The 21006-nt window shown below is 37.7% G+C and overlaps 1 protein-coding gene across 7 annotated transcripts in view; it reads right to left on the bottom strand.

Moving 5' to 3' along the window:
• LOC124963040 (uncharacterized) overlaps positions 1-21006 on the bottom strand; it is a 68566-nt gene that overhangs the window by 40047 nt on the left and 7513 nt on the right. For 3 of the 7 annotated variants that reach the window (XM_047522463.1, XM_047522461.1, XM_047522462.1), the window contains exons 3-6: positions 18748-18908; positions 18064-18099; positions 15315-15488; positions 15074-15202 (exon numbers count right to left, since the gene is read on the bottom strand). In XM_047522463.1, coding sequence (XP_047378419.1) covers positions 15419-15488; positions 18064-18099; positions 18748-18908 — 267 coding nt within the window. In that variant the 3' untranslated portion in view covers positions 15074-15202; positions 15315-15418. Of the gene's footprint in view, positions 1-7519; positions 7865-13078; positions 13275-15073; positions 15203-15314; positions 15489-18063; positions 18100-18747; positions 18909-21006 lie in introns of those variants that run through there. The other 4 variants (XM_047522458.1, XM_047522460.1, XM_047522459.1 and 1 more) reach the window with 3 other exon arrangements.

Genomic DNA, 21006 nt, shown 5'->3' with positions numbered 1-21006 from the left:
CTTTTAAAAAAGAGTGCCATCCTTACTGTCTTTAAAAATTTTAAATCTGTATTAATTTTAATTTTATAGGTACATAGATTTTAAAATCAAATAATTCTATGAGACTTAAACCCGTTGCCTTGCCCTTGATTTCCTCTCCCTAGAGGCAATCTCTTACTACCTTGTTTTTTTCTAGGAATTGCATTCACATTTCTAAATAATAATTTTCCCACTACTATCTCTCAATTTTCAACTTTAGATTTTATCTATTTCCTATTGTGGAATATTATTATCTGTCTTATGTGACCCCACCACATTCTAAATTCCATTCCCCATGCCCTTTTGAAAGAGTTAAAATTTGTGTTTCTATCAATATTCAATTTTTATTATTATGCCTATTAAAATGATTCATAGCTAGGTTACTAATATACTACGATTATATATCTTTTTGATGTAATTTTCTGTTTTCCTGGGAGCTAATAAATTTCTCCTCGTCTGATTTTTTAAGTACTCATCTACGAATTCATCCCAACTCTCCACAGTGAATCTCCTGTCCACAGCTCATAGTCCCTCCTGCCAGAGGTTGATCTCAGAGCCTGCTGCTTGCTGTCCTCCTCGGATTCTCTTATCCTCATACTGGGTGTTCCCTTGATCCTTCTCCGGAGTTGGATTCTTTTCTTTTTCTTGGTTTACTCTCTTGTTTTGGTGGGACATGTCCAGCCTTCTTAGGATAGATGAGGGTGGCCTGTCTGAAAATGTTTTTTTCTACTCTTTGATTTGAGTGGTAGTTTGCAGGTGTCTGTAGATTTTCTATGTTGGAAATCAAGCTGTCATGGAATCTGGAAGGCATTGCCAGTTCCAGTCTTGTTCTTAAGACATGTGATGACAATACAATTTGACTCCTGCTGCTTTGTCTATGGCCTGTTGGTTTCCAGGAAGTGTTCAGGATCTTCTGTCCTGAGTGCTATGAAACTGCAAATAGGTCGCCTCAGTGTAGATTTCTTTCCATGCATGGTGCTGGGCATTAGTTGGACTTCCCATTTAGAAATTTGTGTCTTTTATGCCTTGAAGATCTCAATTGTGGACTGGATAATTTCTTCTCCTTTGTTTCCTCTTTGTTCTTTCTGGAGTCTACTAAACTGATGCACTGTTATTTCTAGTCCATTTTCATCTTTATTTTATATATATGTAAATATATATATAAATATATATACATTTGTATATATGTATGTATACACACACATGCGTATATATAAAAGAGCATTTTAAGCCAGGTGAAGTGGTGCACACCTGTAATCTCAGCAGCTTGGGAGGCTAAGGCAGGAGGATGGAGAATTCAGAGCCAGCCTCAGCAAAGGTGAGGCACTAAGCAACTCAGTGAGACCCTGTCTCTTAAATAAAATACAAAATAGGACTGGGGATGTGGCTCAGTAGTCGAGTGCCCCTGAATTCAATTTCCACTGGTACCCCCAAAAAAGAGCATTTTAATTCTTGTCCTTATGTTACATTATAATTATATTTTAAATTTCCAAGGCCGTTTTTTTTTTTTTACTTTTTTTTTTTTTAATTATTGTAAACAAATGGGATACATGTTGTTTCTCTGTACATGGCGTAAAGGCACCAAGGCCGTTTTTGAATATTCCTAATTTTTAAAAAACTGTACACCCAATCTATACATGATTCAGAAATGGGACTGTACCAAACAATGGCCAAAGAAGAATCATTCATTCTATGCCCTTTTGTCTGGTCACTCACAAATATAAGGTCATCAGCTGTGATTGTCAGTGCTTGTCGCCTCACGTTATTTTCATCCATACATTTGCTGTAGTCTACTTTGCCTTCCACTTAAATTTGAGACCCCTTTTCCACATGCTGATATGCCACTTCTCCAGGGCCTGGCTGGAACACTGATACTGTGGGCCATGTTGTCTTTTGACCACTTCATTGTCTCATTAATTACTAGAGAAAACGGCATGACTGCATTTCTCCCTTCCACCTGTCCTGTGACAGGGTCCTGACCCATTGGCCTAAGTAACTGCACATAATTGAGAGATCTTTCAAGAACCAAACTGTTAGCTATTTCCGATGAAGTACCTGTAACACAGATCTTGGAAACATGGCTTCTATTTTCTTTTCTTAAAATCTCAACTTTAGGCTTTTGCTTATGTGCTTGCCCATGAACATTATTACATTTTAATTTAATTATATCATGTGAATTTTTATATTATAAAAATATGCTACATTATAATTATATTTTAAATTTCCAAGGCGGTTTTTGAATATTCCTAATTTTTAAAAACTATACACCCAATCAGCAATATTTATTGAGTCCCCAACTTCTACCCCTAATATAATGACTGGTAGTTTCAGACAGAAGCGTTCAGAATGGTGGGATTTTGGTAGTTTTTAATAGTCATTTGCTCCAAATATCTGACAGTTCATAAGCTTGGATACATTTAAAAAAGACCAAAAAATAACTTGATAACTTAATTCACAATATAGAGTGAGAAATATGGGCAGTTAACTCCACAACTAGTATATACATATTTATATAATAAAAAACTTCTGATAACATGTAAAGTCATTCTGTTTAATTTTCATTTTCTTATATCTCAGGAAATAGTGAAAACCATAGCTTCACATGTTTAAGAGAATGTCTTGACTGTCTCAGTGAATATTCCTAATTTTTATTCATAGACACAATTATCCTTTTTTTTTTTTTTTTTTTTTTTTTCCCTCGGTGCTAGGGATGGCATGAAGTACGCAGTCTCCTGCATCTTCAGCATGAGTTCTACCACTGGGTTACATCCCTAGCCATCTTCTTGTACTTCTTTAAAAACATTGTTTTGTTTTGCATTTGAAGTTTCTTGTACTTCTTCATTGTTTCTGTCTTCCCCAGAAAATTTCATTTTCTCTTTTGTTGGTTTTTTTGTTTCGATTACAGCTTTTATGTGGAAGCTTTCCTATATTGTTTGTCAACCCTTAGATGACCCTTCACAATTAGAAGTCACTTAAAGTCTATGGGGGGAAATACTTATTGGAAGCTGCTTTCTGAACGGGGAGTGTGTGGCTAGTTCCCTAGTGAAATTACCGTTAAGGAGATCTGGCTGGGCAAGGCAGTTGGGAAAACTATTCAATCAATATTTGAATGTCTTTGCTCTTAAGTTACTCAGATGCCTTAGAAAAGGGGCTCTCTATTGCCTGGAAGCAATGGTGCAGACTATCAGCATTCCTAGAGTCAAGTGAAGGAAAAGGACCTGGGATCTCATGGTTCCTAGTGTGTGGCATTTCCTTGGACTCTACTATGTTCGGCATAGTCCCTCACTCCTGTCCTGAGGCCAGAGTCTTGTGTTGCTCTAGTTCATTCTGTCCCTAGTCTTTTGTGGGAGGTGTCATAAAAGTTCTCACTCATCCTATATGAACTTTCCAGCAATAATCCCATTTTTAGCTTCACATTCATTCCCATGCTTGGGTCTTTTCCCGTGGTCCGTGCCACAAGGCTGCCTACTTCTACTTCCACTGCTGCACAACAGGCATTAATATTTTCTGGTCATTTAATCATTCACCAGATCAATTATTTTCCCTAGCTGGTGTCCTTTTCCCAAGATTTTGTTGCAGCTCTTTGTCCCTTATAAGTTTATGCCTATTTTTTTAAAAATCCCCTTACTCTATCATTAGTGGGTAGGAAGGGAGTAGAACATCTTCAATCCATCATGTTCAATTCAATGTTCCTTATTTATTTTCATTAGTATTTTCTTGTTCTCTCTCTGCTTGTTCCTGCATCTACAAACTTTAAACCATCATTTTATTTTAGGTGTTTTACATAGTAATAATAATAGCTAACATTAAGCACTTAGCACATGATATTGATATAATGCTCTACGTGTATTGGAGAACAGGTATTATACATGTATTATAAAATTTATTACTCACAACCACACTATTAAGCAGGTAGTAAATATTATTAATATGCTTACTTAAATATCTCTAATAGGTGATGGACCCAGGAGTCTGTTCTACTGTACTAATTACAGTACTATTAGTGAAGGCTTCTTAATTTTTCTTTAATCCTGTAGAGTCTTTGTCCTTATTAGGGGAATTCCAACCCATCACACTCAATGACATGACATGAATGTGTTCTTACTAACTGTGGTAAATTATACTATTATTAGCAAATATTCACTCTTTTCTACCTAAGATAAGGTTATATATACTTCAGTGCCTCTTTGATGGTAGGCTTCAATGTATCCTTTATTTCAACCAGTGGAATGTGGATGTCCTCTCTCTTTTTCCTCTCTCCCATGAAATTCCTTTCTTTATATGCCACTTCTCAGATAAGGCCATTCCGTCAGCCTGAGTCCCAGAATGAGAAAGTACAACAGTTCCACAGCCTGAAGCAGGGTAATAGCCAACCTATGACCATCAAGTAATATGAGATAGAAATCATTTTTAAAAAATATTTTTTGTTGTAAATGGACACAATATCTTTATTTAATCTATTTATTTATATGTGGTGCTGAGGATCGACCCCAGCGTCTCACATGTGCAGGGCAAGCACCCTACCACTGAGCCACAACCCCAGTCCCTAGAAATCATTTTTATAGTCATAAGATGCTTATTGACATTTAAAAATTTTTGGTACTATAAGAAAGGTAGTATACTATTCATTTTATATCTTCGACTTTTTTCTTTTTTCTTTTTTTCTTTTCCTGTCCTTACTGAATTGACATTTCCTTTATTCAGTTTGTCTTCTTTTATTTGGAAAGTATGCATACTATTTTTATTTTTATGGCATTCACCCTCAAGTTATTAACAACTATAATTATTACCCAACACTTTTAAATTTAAATTTTCTTTGGAAAGTTAGAATAAATCAGGGTCCATATCTTAAAAAAACAAATCATGTTCTTCCCAGATTTATCACTTCCATCTTGAATCAGATGAAGTTTCAACTCCAGATTATGAAAAAAATTATTTTCCATTATCCATCAACAATTGTTAAAAGTTTTACCTGTCCTTTTAAAAGTTCATCCTCTTCTTTTGCATCTTTTATCTTCTAGTTTCTATAAAAATTAGTTTTCTTTTGCTAAAGTACATTCTTGAATATTCTATTTGTTAAAAAACTTTGAATCTTTGATAATGTAGTTTAGTCTTCCACTTGAATGTTAAGTTTGGCTGGATATAAAATTTGAAGCTTCAATTGTTTCACTCAAAATTTTGAAGTGACTTTTTCTTATTTCCTCCCTTATATCGATTGTTTCTAATGTTGATCTGATTTATACAATTCATTTCTAAACCCTGGATTTTGTCTTCTGGATTTTTTTTTTTTGTATTGGGGATTGAACTCGGGGCACTCAACCAGCATGCACATCCCCAGCCCTTTTTTGTATTTTATTTAGAGACAGGGTCTCACTGAGTTGCTGAGAGTCTGGCTAAGTTGCTGAGGATGGCTTTGAACTCATGATCCTCCTGCCTCAGCCTCCTGAGTCGCTGGGATTACAGGCATATGCCACCATGCTCTAAGAATTTCTCTTACAGCTTTAAAAATTTAAGATGGTATTTATGGGATTTTTAAAAAATTTTTTCTTGCTCAACACACTGTAGGTTTGAGTCTGAAAAAAGTCACATTTTCTATCAGTTCTAGAAATTTTTCTTCAATTATTTATTTGAATAATTCTCTCTTTTTTCTCTGTTAGGTTTAGATCTCCCACCAGAAAATGATCAATTCCATCCTCCATGTCTTGTACTTTCTATCTCATTCACAATTGGCATTATTTTACTTTTAGTGCTACATTTAGGGAGTTCTTGGTTTGATCTTATATATTCAGCTAAATTCATCCCTTTATTTAGATTAATTATTTAAACTTTTATTTCATCAATCATTAATAGATGTTGAAATCAGAATTCAAACCAAAACTTTTGCTATTGAATATAACACTGCTAGTATGTGGTACCAAAACTTTTTCTTTAGAAATTAGAGTCTTAGTACTTTAATAGAGGAATATTAACCCATCTACATTTATTGGAATAATTGATATGTACTCTTTGTCATCTTAAGGATATGGAAACCCTTTCAATTTCTCTGAGAATATAATTTATAGTTTATCTTTTTTGTTCTTTTAAATCTATTTACTCAGGGTTTATTTTTTTCAGTTTGAGATTTTGAGGCCTTTGCTTTTTTGGTGTGGCTTATTCATAAATACTAGGTTAACCTTGGCTACTCATGTTCATATTTGAGATTCTGTCTTGATCTGTCATTAAATGTTTTGATAAGAAGAGTCTACTTGCTCCTGATTGTGGAAAGGGATCAAGATTTGAGTTTAGGCTGGTGTGGGTAGCTCATCTTCTGGGTCTCCCTCTCTACTGTGGTTTATTAGTTTCTTAGATCCCTGACCCCATTACCCATATAAATCTGTACCAGTATCAGATTTCTCACTTAGAAGAAGCATTCTTCCTCTTTGGAAGCAAATATAGAGTCTTCTCTTCTGCCCTCCAATGTCCCGTTGAATGTCTGGAGGTTCTTCAGCATTTATCTGTACCTTTCATTAAACTGAACATAGTAAATATTTCTTTTGAAGGCAATTCTAAGTACTTTAACCTGGGGACACATCCTGCTGTCACCACTGGATATGCACTGTAAAAGAAGTTTACAGTTGTTTAACTGCCTTGACAGTTGCTTGAAAGTCCAGGTCCATACTTTGTAATCATATTTGATGAGTGTGGAGAAAATTTCAAATTGCATTTCTTTTTTTTTTTTGCAGTGCTGGGGATCAAACCCAGGGCCTTGTGCTTGCAAGGCAAGCACTCTACTGACTGAGCTATCTCCCCAGCCCTTTAAATTGCTTTTTAAAAAAGAAATTTATTTGTTCTTTTTAGTTATGCATGACAGTAGAATGTATTTTGACATATTATACATATATGGAGTACAACTTCCCATTCTTTTGTGTGTGTGTGTGTGTGTGTGTGTGTGTGTGTGGTGCTGGGGATTGAACCCAGGGCCTTGTGCAAGCAAGGCAAGTACGCTACCAACTGAACTATATCCCCAGCCCCAACTTCCCATTCTTGAGGTTGTACATAATGTGGAGCTACACATTATGGTCATGGATTCATATATAAAGATGGGAAAGTAATGTCCAATTCCTTCTGCTGCCTTTCCTATTCCCATCCCTTCTCCCTTCCCTTCGTTCCTTTTAATCCAAAGTACTTGTATTCTTTCCTACCCCCTCCCATCTTATTGTGCATTAGAATTTGTATATCACAAAGAACATCAGCCCTGGTTTATTTCACTTAGCATCATAGTCTCCAGTTCCACCCATTTACAGGCAAATGCCATAATTTCATTTTTCTTTATGGCTGAGTAATATTCCATTGTCTAGCCATTTTCTTTGTCCAATCATCTGTTGAAGGGCACCTAGGTTGGTTCTGTAAGTTTAGCTATTGTGAATTGAATTGCTATAAACATTAATGTGGATGTGTCACTATCATATGCTGATTTTAAGTCCTTTAGATATAGACCAAGGAGTGGAAAAACTGGGTCAAATGATGATTTCATTCCAAGTTTTCTGAGGAATCTCCATACTGCTTTCCAGTGTGGTTGTAACAATTTTTGCAGTCCCACCAGCAATGTATGAGTGTATCAAATTGCTTTTGTGACCTTGAATTTAAACAGGATTTTTCTTGTTCTTGTTTTACCAGCAATGCAATCCTATCCACTTTCTATCTTCTAAGAATTCTCAAATTTCGGACCATGGAAGCTTCTTTCTTATTTGCTTTCTTATTGTCTTAATTACTCCTTTAATAAACAGCAGGATAAAATTTGTCTTCAGTTCTTCTGTTAGTCAACTTAATTCACCTCTCTCCACTTCATCTTTAAAACATATTGTCTCTAAAACAAAGTGGGGAAAGAGAAAAAGAGTATGTTTGTGGAGAAACTGCTTTCTCAAAGTCACTTCTGATGGCTTCCTGGAGGAAACTCTATCATCTGTCTCACAGTCCACTTCCAGTGGAGACTGATGCTTGGCCAAATCAGCTAATTCCATTTTCTGAGTTCTTATTACATTCTCCGTTTTAGTATTGCTTTTCACTTGCCCTCCTTCCCAACTCACCTATCCCTTTACTCAAATGTGCAGAGTTGTCATGTAGTCTGCTTTCTCTTATATAGAAAATTGTCTAAGAAACTAATTTGCATTAAAATGTTAGGAACTTAATACATTTAATATTAACATATTTTCCAAACCAGTAATATGTAAGTACTTCCCACTTCGTGGGGGATATATTTCAAGACCCTCAATGGATGACTAAAACTTCACATAGTGCAAAGCCTTTATATATTATATTTTTCATCTGTATCTATATATCTACATATAGATGTAGATACATATGAAAAAGTTTATCACTTAGACCCAGTAAGAGATTAATAGCATTATAGTAATAAAGATTATGTGATTTTGGTTTCTCTGTTGGAAGTGTCAAGACAATATTTTTCAACTGATTTACCAAGGATAACTAAAACCATGGAAAGCAATACTGGGGACAGGGAGGATTGATGTATACTTTAGAAGATGATGAAGGAAGGAAAACAGTGCTCATTCTAAGGGGTCAATCAGTAATGGTGGCATTCCAGATACTTTAGAGGGAGAGGTCTTTAATGCACAATTGCAGATCATGGTTACTTGGCTTCTTTGTAAAATTAGCATTGCCTTCTACAAACAGAATTCTTCAGCATATCTGGCCAAGTCTGCAAGGTGAGTTATTGACAATCATTTTCTTTTTCTGCTTAGTCCTTTGTAGTTAATGATAATGATGCTTACGATTTTGAGCAAAAGCCAGTGTAACCCTCTGGAGGTTTCTTGGGGGTGGCACCTTTGGGATGGTGGAAGTCTTGGTGAGCAGAGGTGCAAAAGAGGTGTTTTGCATACCCTTAGACTTATCTCCAGAAATGGCACAAAGACAACATCAGTTTCCACAAATCTTATTTCCTGCTTAGTGACCTGCTGTCATAGGAATTTCCCTGGTTTGTGAGGAAATAATCCCACTCTGCAAACCCCTGGGAGAATTCATTAGTATGGAAATGTTCAACCCACCAAGCAGTGTCAACTCACCAGGTAGCCACCTGACACAGGTTAATTGTTTCAAATAATTCCTCCCAATTATTGGATCCCCCTTACCCTGGATGGCAAGTCCCTTAACATCTTGTCCAGATTCCACATCTTCCCTGCAACTGTTGACTTTTTGGTCACTCACTTCTGTACTTAAGCCTGTCCACTTTGAAAATTCATTCTTCAACTCAAGTCACAGCTTTTCTCATCTTCCTTTCCCAGGGCTAGGATGGAAGAGTGCCCTCATTTGTCCAAGACAGTCACAATTGATGCCAGTTTTTCTGATGTCAAATCTGGTTGATCTTTGGTCTAGATTTTTCATGTTTTAACTAAATACTGTTATTAAGCTAGGATGGGTCTGCTATAACTGTACCTTGTACTTCCACCTTCTGCTCAAAGGGTGTGAACCTATGTGCAGTGAACAGAGTTCTCACCCTTAACGTGTGCTTAATCTGGCTGATGACCCTATCCTGATGTGCTGTATTTAACGCCTCTTTTTCAAGGACAGTTTATAGGCAAACATCCTGAAAAAACAAAGTATACAGAGAAAAAAATGGCTGGGGACAGCTGCTTTCTCCAGTGGGGAACATATTCAGTGTGCTTGCTTCTGTCATTCACTGCACACCAGCTAGGTGTGCTGTGACTCACAATGATCACTGAGACATAGTTGTCAGGGTCAGTGGGAAACATGGGAAATTATGGCACAGATGTAAAATATGTACAGGAGATAGAGGCTGAGCAGTCTTCCAGAGAGGGTTTAGAAATTATTCTGAACAGTCTTGCTATAATGGACTTGTGATTTACAGTGTATATATATATACAGAAATATATTTACCCCTTTATACCAATTTATCTACTAATCTACAACTATTTATTTTTAGAAATACAATGATCATTTGCACTGCTTTTGCGGTGGGTGGTTAAGTAAGAAAACGCATGTGTGTCAAGAAAATGAAATACCAGCTTTCCATTGTTCCAAATGTTGATGTTGGATCTATAACCTCACACTAGATACTTGTTGACATTTACCAACCACCATGAGGACCCTGCTGATTTCACTAATCAAATGATAAGCAAACGACAGGTCTGCTGAGGAAGCATCAGCACCTACTTGGAAAGGAGTAGATACTTTAAACATCACTGTGCCCCAAATCAACATCTGACTCTGTGCAATGCAGAAGATGTATATACCTATGACTTTGAGAACCATGAGTTTTCACTTAGATCAAATAACCGTTTTAAGTTCATTCCATGAGTGAAAAGTGACAACTGCTAACAGATTTGACTTTGTTAATAGAAGAAATCTTCAAAGAGTTTTTAAACAATTCCAGTTGACATCTACAAATAAGACTTAAACATAGAAAGAACACATAATCTAGTAAGGATTGTCTTTGTTTATCCCAACCAATTGAACCAATGAAATCAAAATATAGTTTTTGAAAGTTCATAGTGGGGTGTGGTGCCACATGCCTGTAATTCCAGTGGCTTGGGAGACTGAGGCAGGAGGATCACGAGTTCAAGGTCGGCTTCAGCAAAAGTGAGGTGCTAGGCAACTCAGTGAGAACCTATCTCCAAATAAAATCCAAAATAGGACTGGGGATGTGGCTCAGTGGTCGAGTGCCCCTGTGTTCAATCCCTGGTACTCCCCATGCCCCCCCCAAAGAAAGTTCATTATATCAAAAGTGAAAAATCTGACATTGTTCACGTACTGTAAATTCAGATTAAAATTTTAGCATTTGAAGATAACTATTTGAAGATAAAATACTTGTGCTGAGATTTTTGTGATTAGAAAAATACTTTTCTTGGAGCAGAAATGTATAACATAACTGTATCCAAACAAACTGTGATATTCTACCAATAAAAAAGAAGCTATAGTATAGTTTAGTAAAGTAGCTATATTTCAATGTACAGAAATATTCTCCTATGTGTATAGTTAGAAGAAATGAATTACAATTCTTTGTGTTGTGACACTAACATCGGAGGAAATCCATTTGCATGGAATAATATTTATTCATTTATTTCTGGTGCTAGACACTAAACCCATGGTCTGTACATGCTAAGTACAAGCTTTCCCATGCAGAGTAATTTTGAGAAAGCCTATGATTTCCTATCATCTAAATTTGGTGAAACATTTAAAATGACCATAAATAAAGACAACTTATTTGACAAATTCAATCTCGTTAAAATAGTTGTTGAAAAAACAGTCTCTGAATGAAGCAAACGGATATTAAATGTGGGACTATTGAATGGAATACCTATGTTTCATTGTGGAAAAAAAAGTGGACTTGGGAATGTCCTCCATTTACACGTATTTTTGTGCTCATCAAATTTCCCAATTCTCTACCTGAGAAATCCTCCTTCAGTTCAGCTTCTCTCCTCTCTTCAGCCCTCAGTTCTTGTCACCCACATGCAGCCAGTCCACCCTGCTGTTGGGTTCCCTCTGCTTAAAGTGGCCCTTTCCTTGATAAACTAGCAAGATGTTTGAAGACCAGGTACCTTCTTTAGTGTTCACTTGACCCTTGTGGGAGTCAAATGATGCATGTATAGTCCACTTAGTCCATTTTCTGTTGCTTGTCAGACCATTTTCTTCGCTATATCAGACTGCCACAAACTGGGTAATTCATGAAGAATAGAGGTTTATTTAGTCAGGGTTCTGGAGGCTAGCAGATCCAAGAGCATGGTGCTAACATCAGCTTGGCTTCAAGTGAGCACCATCTTGCTGTATTATGACAGGGCAGAGGACATCACGTGGCCAGACAGAATAAGCTTGCCAGAGAGAGCTCACTTTTATAACAAAGCCACTCCTGTGATGACCCCTTCATTCATGAATGGGTCAATTCATTCATTAGCTGAGGCCTGTTGACCCAATCACCTCACAAACACTCCACCTTTCAAATATCAGTAACGTATGACTTTGGGGATGACACTTCCAGCACATGAAATCTGAGGACTGCATTCAAACCACAGCAGTTGCCCGACTGTTGCTTCCCTCTTAGACCTATTACTCCTTCATCTTTTCCCCAACTCAGGGACGACGGGTCAGATCAGTATGGTTACTGGCTAAGCAAAGCAAATGTCCAACGAAGAAACAAGCTGTCCCTGCCTCCTTCCTTCAGGCACTTCGCATACTATAAGTGGATTTCTTGGGGTTCCTCCCCATCCCCTTAACTTTGGGAAGGGAAAGGGCTTCTTCCTCCAGCCCATCAAAGACCATGGAGAATAAGAGATAGTCTTTATTCATGAGCACACTCCCCCCGTCTGCTGGAGTCAGGGTAGGAAGGAGGTCAGCCCTGTTGGAGCTGGGACCCCCAACTGCTGGAGTCTCTCAGAGGCTCCTGAACTCAGAGTGCTCCTTGGACCTCAGGTGTGGGAACCTGCCTGTAATTCTGGGTAACAGGAAACATTTCAAGAAAATCTCATTAAGTGCTTGTCTCTTCTCTTCATAAGTTACACGATATTTTTCCTGAAAATAATATGCCTTGTTCATGAGTTGCTGGTATAGGTCATACTGGTCTTGCTTGTCAACCCTCAGTACTGAATCTAAGATTTCTAGGCATTTCTCCTGTTAGTTCTAGCCATGGCAAGGGTTTAAATTTCCAGGAGCATAGGCTGTGTCTTAGATCCTGGTCTGCAACATATTATGCTTGGGCCAATTACTTAACCACTTTCAACCTATTTCCCCATCTGTAAAATGGACATTATAACAGTTCTACCTGACAGGATTATTTATCAATCAAACAGTGCCTTTCATGCCAAAAGCTTAGCAGAATACCTTGCACCACAGGTTGTATTTGGGCTCAAAGTGGGGAGCCAGGAGAGTAAGGTAGGTGTTTGCTTTTTCCAAGTGCATTTGCTCCAAGTCGGACTTAATCATTAGTTTTTGTGTTTGTTGTTATATTTTGAATTTTTAAGATAATAGATGCCCAGTTGTCATCACCATGGTTGGGGTATCATAAAAATCTACGAGAGAAAGCAAGCAAGCTGTGCGAGGAAGGGCTGACCTGTTCAAGATGCTAATGTGACACAGGAGGGATGAGCATGTGCATCTCTTTGGCAGCCTCCCTGCCACGTGGAGGCAGAACTTATCTCTTCCCTCATCCTTCTAAGGGCAGCGTCTGAGCACATGTCTGCTTTGGCACTCACTGTGATGAGTTTCTCTTAATATTTATTTATATCAATAGCAGATCTGGAAGAGATCTCAAAAATATTTAGAGTTAATATAAGAAAAACACTTGTCATAGATAAGAATGATGTTCTTTGATTCAATTAAACTAGGTCTAATCTTCTTTATGGTTCCCTAATATTCTTTTAGGGAAACTTTCAAACCTACAGAAAACTTGAAAGCAAAGTACAATATACACTCATATAATTTGTTTATTTTTTTGTTCGCATATATTGTTTTGGCTAAGCCATTTGAAAATCACAAACATTAACCATACTTTAAATTCTTAAGAAGGAGGACATTTTCTTACACAGGTTGTGCATCCCTCATTTAAAAATCCAAAGTATGAAATATTCCATTATCTGAAACTTTCTGACTGCCAACATGATGCCAGAAGTAGAAAATTGCATGTCATGAAATTTTGTTTCATACACAGAATTATTTAAAATATTGTACAAGAACTTGCTTCAGGTCATGTGTATGATGTATATGAAACATACATGAATTTCATGTTTAGACTTGGGACTTGTCCACAAGATTTCTTGTTATATATATGCAAGTATTCCAAAATTCAAAAAAATTCAAAAATGCTTCTGGCCCTAAGCGTTTGTGGATAAGGGAAACTCAAACTATAAAACCACTGAACTGTTACTTCACTACAGAAAATAAAAATAGTTCTATACTATCACGGAAAGTGCCATTTTCTCAAGTTCCAGTTGTTTTGACAATGGTTTTTTTTTTTGTTGTTGTTTTTTGGTACCAGGGATTGACCCTAGGGACACTTAACCACTGAGTCACATCCCCAGCCCTTTCAAACATTTTATTTCGAGACAGGGTCTCATTAAGTTACTTAGGGCCTCACTAACTTGCTGAGGCTGGCTATGAACTCACAGTCCTCCTGCCTCAGCCTCTCAAGCCACTGGGATTACAGGCATGCACCACAGCACCTGGTGACAATGACTTTGAGAGCTGTAATATTCCAAACAGGATCTAATTAAGGTTCTAAAATTTTACTTGGTTGTTATCTCTCTTTAGTCTCTTTTTATCTAGAATATTTTCCATTTTTTTTTTTTTTTTTTTTTTAGTTACTTGGAGAGCTCCTGAGACCTGTAGTAGAATATACCACATTCTGGATTTGTCTTATTATTTCCTCATGTCATCATTTAACTTGTTCCTCTATCCCCTGTATTTCTTGTAAACTGGAGGTTCAGGTTTATAAGCATGATTGATTCGTGATTTTTTTTCCTTCAAGAAGACCTCGATCCCCTCTTTTTATTGGCCAAGAAATGGAGACCCAAGCAAGAATTTGGAAACGGGCTCGTGTATAAGGTATTTGGGTTTCAGAATTGAAAACAAGTCTACTTAAATATTTGTTCAATTGATTTTACCTAGTTGAAGTTTATTTTCATGTATAAAGAGAAAGGGTTAGAAAAGATGTTCCCTAGAATGTTTTTGGTTCAGGTTTAAATATCCATTTTCATATAATTAATGTGGTGAGTTTGGACTTAGGAATTCCAGTCTCCCTTCTCTTAATTCAGGGTTCTTTTGAATTTACTATATTGATTCTTACCAGACAATTAGCAGTGCTTGCTCTTTCTTTTTTCCTTTTTTTCTCTTTTTGTTGTTGTGCTGGGGAATCAAACCCAGGGCCTTGTGCGTTGTTTTAATTGATCTATAATACTGTCATATGCACTACTTTAAAGTATACACTATGATGAATTCTTATATTTGTATATAACTGTGTCACCTTCCAGCCAAATGAAGCAATGGAACACATTAGCAGGGTCTAGCCAATGAGTTGACTGTTGCTAAATTTAGAATGAAAATAGCATACCTCTGTAGTTCACCTGATATGTCAAATGAAGGGCAGTTCCAGAGTTCCATCACAGGGTAGAATCAGACAAGTCAGCAAAACGGTGTTGCTGTAATATCACTATTTTGGCATGCTCTTTTCTGGAGCCATCTACGTAGGAATGCCATGACAAAATGTTTTTATGTTAATCAAACATTTTTATTATGTGCAAATTTCAAAATAAAATATGAAAGCACCTGCGTTCCTGCCCTTTCATACTCACCCCTCTGTCAGTGTCAGTTCAGGGTCCAACATGCCATTCTCTTTTCCTGGGTGCCAAACGCAGTCACTTCTCTGATGCAGAAAGCACCAAATCCCAAATAGCAGTCATGTCCCCAGAGACCATGGCTGTAAACTTACTTCTTCTGCAAACTGTCTTGTGCTTCTTATTTCTGCCCTGCTTGAATATTGTGCAAAAAAGTGGGTATTTGGTAAAGTTTAAGCTGTATGTGAATGTGTGCAACATAACACATCTGAAATGAATAGGCATATCTGGAAATACTCTCTGAAGATTTTTTTCTCCATCTTCAGCAAAGTGAGTGCCCGTCACACCCCGCGACCCTGCCTTTCTTATTTCAACACTGCAGAATGGCGTGCAGAACCATGCCTGGGGTTGAGCCTTGTTTGCCTTTGTTCAGACCAACAAACTGGGCATTGTCTTTGCACGGCTCTAAATAGTCGTCAAGAATGTGTAACCAGACATGTAATTACCAAGAGTGCCCTCTTCCAGACCCCATTGCAACTAAGTGCATTCCCCTCATTTCTCAAATTTGCCAGGTTTGTCGGTTTCTCAAGATTTCAAGCCCAAAGGCTTGGGACCATCTGTGTCTGGGACAGTATCTATTATGTGACTGGAATTCAGCAAATGTTGAAAAATAATGATAATTACTTGTTGAGCAAGTTCAGGGGATCCTTAACATAATGCTGAGTATTTCCACTTGTCAAGTGCAGGATCTTCGATAGAAAGCCTCTTTTCTCGAGAAGAAAGCCTGAAGGAGCACAGTGGACCATGGCTGGGTTTCTCTGCACGGGGGATGTGAGCTTGAGTGAGTCACTCCCTTGGCTTAGCCCTGAGCCTCCATTTCTGCAGGATGCTGGTGGTTGAGAAGCTGTGCCATTCGAAGGCTGCGGTGAGGATTCGAGGGGCAGTGGGCAGGAAAACACTTTGCAAAACTGTCCTGTCAGCTCCTGGCCTTTCCATGGTTACGGTTCCTCCTGCTTCTCAGGAACCACGGGACCCACAGCTGTGAGCTGGGCAGGCAGTGCAGAGCATTTTGTTTAATAAATATATTATTTTTATAGTCAGAAGTATTTTCTTTAACGTGCCTCTTTCAAAGTTAAGGAAATGGGTCTTTTAAACAAGGCTAGTAAAAATGCCCAAGTTACCTAAAACTTAATAGTCAAAAGCATAAGTTGCCCAAATGGATCTGGTCTTTAATCCCAGATTTGCTATCTTTAAAAGGAGCAATCAAGCCAAATTACTTTATGTCTCTACATCTTGGTCTTTCCTCTCCATGAAATAGAGATTACAGGAAATATTTGTTACATAGTTTGTGAAGTAAAATGCTTGGTACTCAGCACATGGTAAGCACCCAATAAATGGGAACAGTTACCACATTCTTCTGTAAGTACCTTATCCGTGTCAGTGCAGGTGGGCTGTCAGTTGACAGTCAACCTTGGTATCCACAGGGATTAGTTCCAAGACACCATCAGCATACCAAAATCCACAGATGCTCAAGTTTGTATATAAAACAGCTTAATATTTGCAAAGAACTTATGCAATCCTCCAATGTACCTTAAATCATCTCTAGATCACTATACCTAATAGAATATGAGTGCTATGTAAATAGGTGTTATATTGTATCATGTAGGGAATAATGACAAGAAAAGGCTATTATTTCCACACAGATGTGATCCTTTTCCCACCCCAAGTGCTTTCAATCCACAGTTGGAACCTGAACACAGGAAGGGCTGACTGTAATTTCTGGAGTTGGGAGTGGGAGAGGCTGAGGACCCAGAAGACCCTGGGCTGGTGAGCACCCTTTCTCCTGGTTGGGTCAGCCCTGCTCATAGTCCTGTGCACTGAGTTGGGGAGACAAGATACTTGTGTATCCCCAAAAAAATTCCTGTAAGTAAAAACTGCCCCAGTTTAAATTTTCTGACATATAATGTTCAGAGTAGCCAAATATCAGTGGCTAGAAGAACAACAAATTCTAATTTCCTGACTTGTAAGCAGTAAAGTTTCATTGTATTATCATAGCTTTGCATTTAATTTCCTTAGCTTTTTGACACAAACAAAACACTCCCAACAAGACAAAGAAAATAAAAGGGGATAAAAGCACAATGGAATATACATGCCTATCTGAAGATGTCACTGACATTCTCGTTTAAATAAATGCATGCATGTAAAAAGAGAAATATTTTCATTTGCAAAGGCATGCAGCAGCAACATAGTCATAGTCGGGGGGTTTATAGACAGTCAAGCTGGCTTTATCTGTGTCATGCCATAGTTCCTTTTTTATATAATTATGTTAAGCAATTCTGTCAAATTTAGCAAAAGACATCATTCTTCAAAACAATAAAATAAACATACTTGGGTCTCGATATAAAAAAAATGAAACTATTTCTAGCTTTGCCATGAGAAATAGTCACAAAAACCAGTTCAGAGTCGAACATTATTTTAAAACATTAGCTAATTCACAAATATCCCAACCATACTGGAGATTGCTCAATGTTGAAAAAATATTCCTTTTGGGAAAATCAACTTCTATTTCAATTCATTTCGACTTTATTTTTCTTTCTTCTTTTTCCATATTAGTTTCTTCCCTGTCATCTTTTATGTTTGTAAAAAGATCTAAGAAATTTTTTACAATTTAATTTTAAAGATACTCTTTATAAGTGATTTGCAGAGTATAGTTACTTGTTAAAAAGTCAATCTAGCTGGGGATGTGGTGCTGTGGTTGAACACTTGCCTGGCATGTGTGAGGTCCTGATTTCCATTTCCAGCACTGGAAAAAAAACAAAAAACAAAACACAAACAAATAAACAAAAAAAACAACCAAAAAAAACCAAAGACGTGAAGTTTTGTTGGGCGCAGTGGCATAATTGTAATACCAGTAACTAGGGAGGCTGAGGCAGGAGGATCACAAGTTCCAGTTCCAGGTCAGCCTCATCAACTTAGCAAGGCCCTAAGCAACTCAGGGAGGCCCTGTCTGGGGGGGCGGGGGGGAGGGAGGGGAAGGTCTGGGGATCTGGGGATGTAGCTCATTGGTAAAGTGCCCCCAAATCAGAAACAAAAGCCATTCAATGTAAATGGAAGCAACTTGCAACTCTCACTTAGAAGAGAATGTGTGATTTTTTAAAAGTTCTGATTAACAATAAATACATGTGCCTAATAAAAGCACCTTAGATAACAAGGAGGGTGGCAGAGAGAAGGTGAGGGGGATCATAGCAAAAACTACAAAGCTGACACTTTCCTAAACCACCCATGTGCTACAGTGTGGAACCACTATATTAGGGTAAGAAAGAATAAGGGTCAGCAACTTCTGTAAGAAACATCAAAACTGTTACTCTTCCAAATTGACTGGTGGTTTCTTTACTCTCTCAAAAAAGAGACACAGAAGTCCTAACCTCAGTGTCTCAGAATGTGACCTTACCTGGAAACGGAGCTGTAGATGAAGCTGGTTAAGATGTCCTCATGCTGGAGCAGGGGCCCTTCTTCCAGTAAGCTTGGAGTCCTCACAGGGAGCCTCACAGGAAGACTCGGACACACAGGGGGACACCAGAGGAGGACCAAGGCAGAGACTGGAGTGAACAGCTACGAGCCAAGGAACAGCAGAGACTGTCTCAAAACCAGAAGGTAGAAGAGGCAGGGAGACCTCCCACACCTTGGCATCGCCTTCCGGGCCCAGGATGGTGAGACAATCCAGTTGTTGGCTGAAGTCCCCAGTCTATGGTGCTTTGTTAGAGTAGCCCTAGGAAGTTAATATGATTACTTAATTTCTTATCTTATTTTAAAATCATTTTAAATATCATAAGATATGTTCATAGAGAAAATTCCCAGAATCCATATCTTAAAAGAAGGGGACAAAAAAAAAAAAAAAAAAAAATTCAAAATTTTGTTGACCAACACCTACTAAAATTTGGTGTGTTTCTTCTCATTATTTTTCCTATGACTAGCTTTTAAGTTTTAAGAAGCTATGATCATAATCTTAGAAAAATTTTACACAGTGACATTTTCTACTAATATCACAATACATATTTTGTTACTATGAACTTTTTAAACATCCTTTTAACTTTTCAGTGTCATCAATGTGGCCCATATTATTGTTTAGCAGTTTTATTTTATAATTCTATGTTATCATTATTATTAAAGATGACCTCTTGGATCTGACATCTAAAGAATTAAAAATGCTTTTGATTATCTAATGAATTCTCTAAAATGTGCTTTGTGAGAAACAAGAGATTATTTTATTTTTTTTTAAAAGTCAGTTCATAGAGCCTATGACTTAGTCCATTTTCTGTTGCTGTAACAGAATGCCTGGATCTAGGTAATTTATAAAGAAAAGAAGCTTATTTAGCTCACTGTTCTGGAGGCTGGAAGTCCAAAATCAGGTGTCTATATCTGCTCAGTTTTTGATGAGGGCCTGTGCTGCTTTAAAGTCATGGCAGAAAACCCATGGACAAGCTGTACAGGGAAAGAGAAGAGGGTCAAAGGGGGTTAGATACTTTATAACTAACCCACTCTTTTGGGAACTACATTCATCCCTTCATGAGGGTGAAGCCCCCATGACCCAGTCACTCCTTAAGGCCCCGAAACCTCTCAAAACTGTTACATCGGTAGTGAAATATCAACATGAGTTTTAGTAGGCACAAACAACGTAAGCCACAGCAACCTCATCGACTAAGGTCACACTTAGGTTGGAACAGGGTCATGGCTCACCTTCAGATCTATGTATTATCCAACTCAGTGCCTTGTAAGTGCTAGGCAAGCACTCCACCACTGAGCTACAACTCCAGCCTGCATGGTTTCTTTATTTCTGCTTAAGTCATAGCAGTGATTGCAAAAGTGCTGCTTAGTTTTGAACTGAGAAATACATTTAATAGATAGTTCTCCCATGTGAGTATGGAAATCTTTGATGTCAAGTATACTTATACTTTAACTCAGGATTTCCCAATTTTTCTTAGCAGTGGAAATTTCATCTTAGAAAAATATTACTCATATTCTTAACTTATACAACATATAAAAGCAGAACTTGTGTGGTGGAAGGAGGGAGGTCCAGGCAGTAAGCTCAGCAGTCCTGTTACTAACTCCCCAGAAATCCCCTGGAATATTCAGGAATCCATGAACCACCACCAGGGAACCTTAGAGCTCTGAGGAACAGAGTTTGGAAAACAGAACATGTATGCTAGTTTTCATCCTGCAAAGAATGGAGGTGCAGAAAAACTTTCTTGGAGGTCTGATATGTTGAAAAGGATGGTTTTAAAAATAGCTCTGACCTTTCTTCCCAGGCAACTTGTTCTCTCTTTTGATCATCTGCCCTGTTCCCTGTTCCTGGAAATTTCAAAGTAAGTGGCGACATTTATAAGTGGCCTATGTTGAGTCCATATCCAGATCTTCAATCTTTAGTTCCTTTAGCTGTCAGCTAGCACCCCTCTTCTCTTTATTTTCTTCTTTCTATAGAACTAAAGAGTTAAGCCATGATACTAAATATTATTTATGCTTGTGTAGCACTTTCTCCGCAAGGACCATTTCAAATCTAAATACATTTTTTCCTTAGGCTACACAGCTAACAGCGATAAGTTCTAATGCAATAAAAGACGGAATTTGATGAGAATAAGCGGCCTTTTCTTTTGCGACTCCGAATGCATTTCTGGGAGACTTGTGCCATCCAGTTACACTTTCTTGTCCAACA

Source organism: Sciurus carolinensis, chromosome 13 (assembly GCF_902686445.1).
Source record: "Sciurus carolinensis chromosome 13, mSciCar1.2, whole genome shotgun sequence".
NCBI classification, from domain to species: Eukaryota; Metazoa; Chordata; class Mammalia; order Rodentia; family Sciuridae; genus Sciurus; species Sciurus carolinensis.
This window is presented reverse-complemented; position numbering and strand designations above follow the sequence as displayed.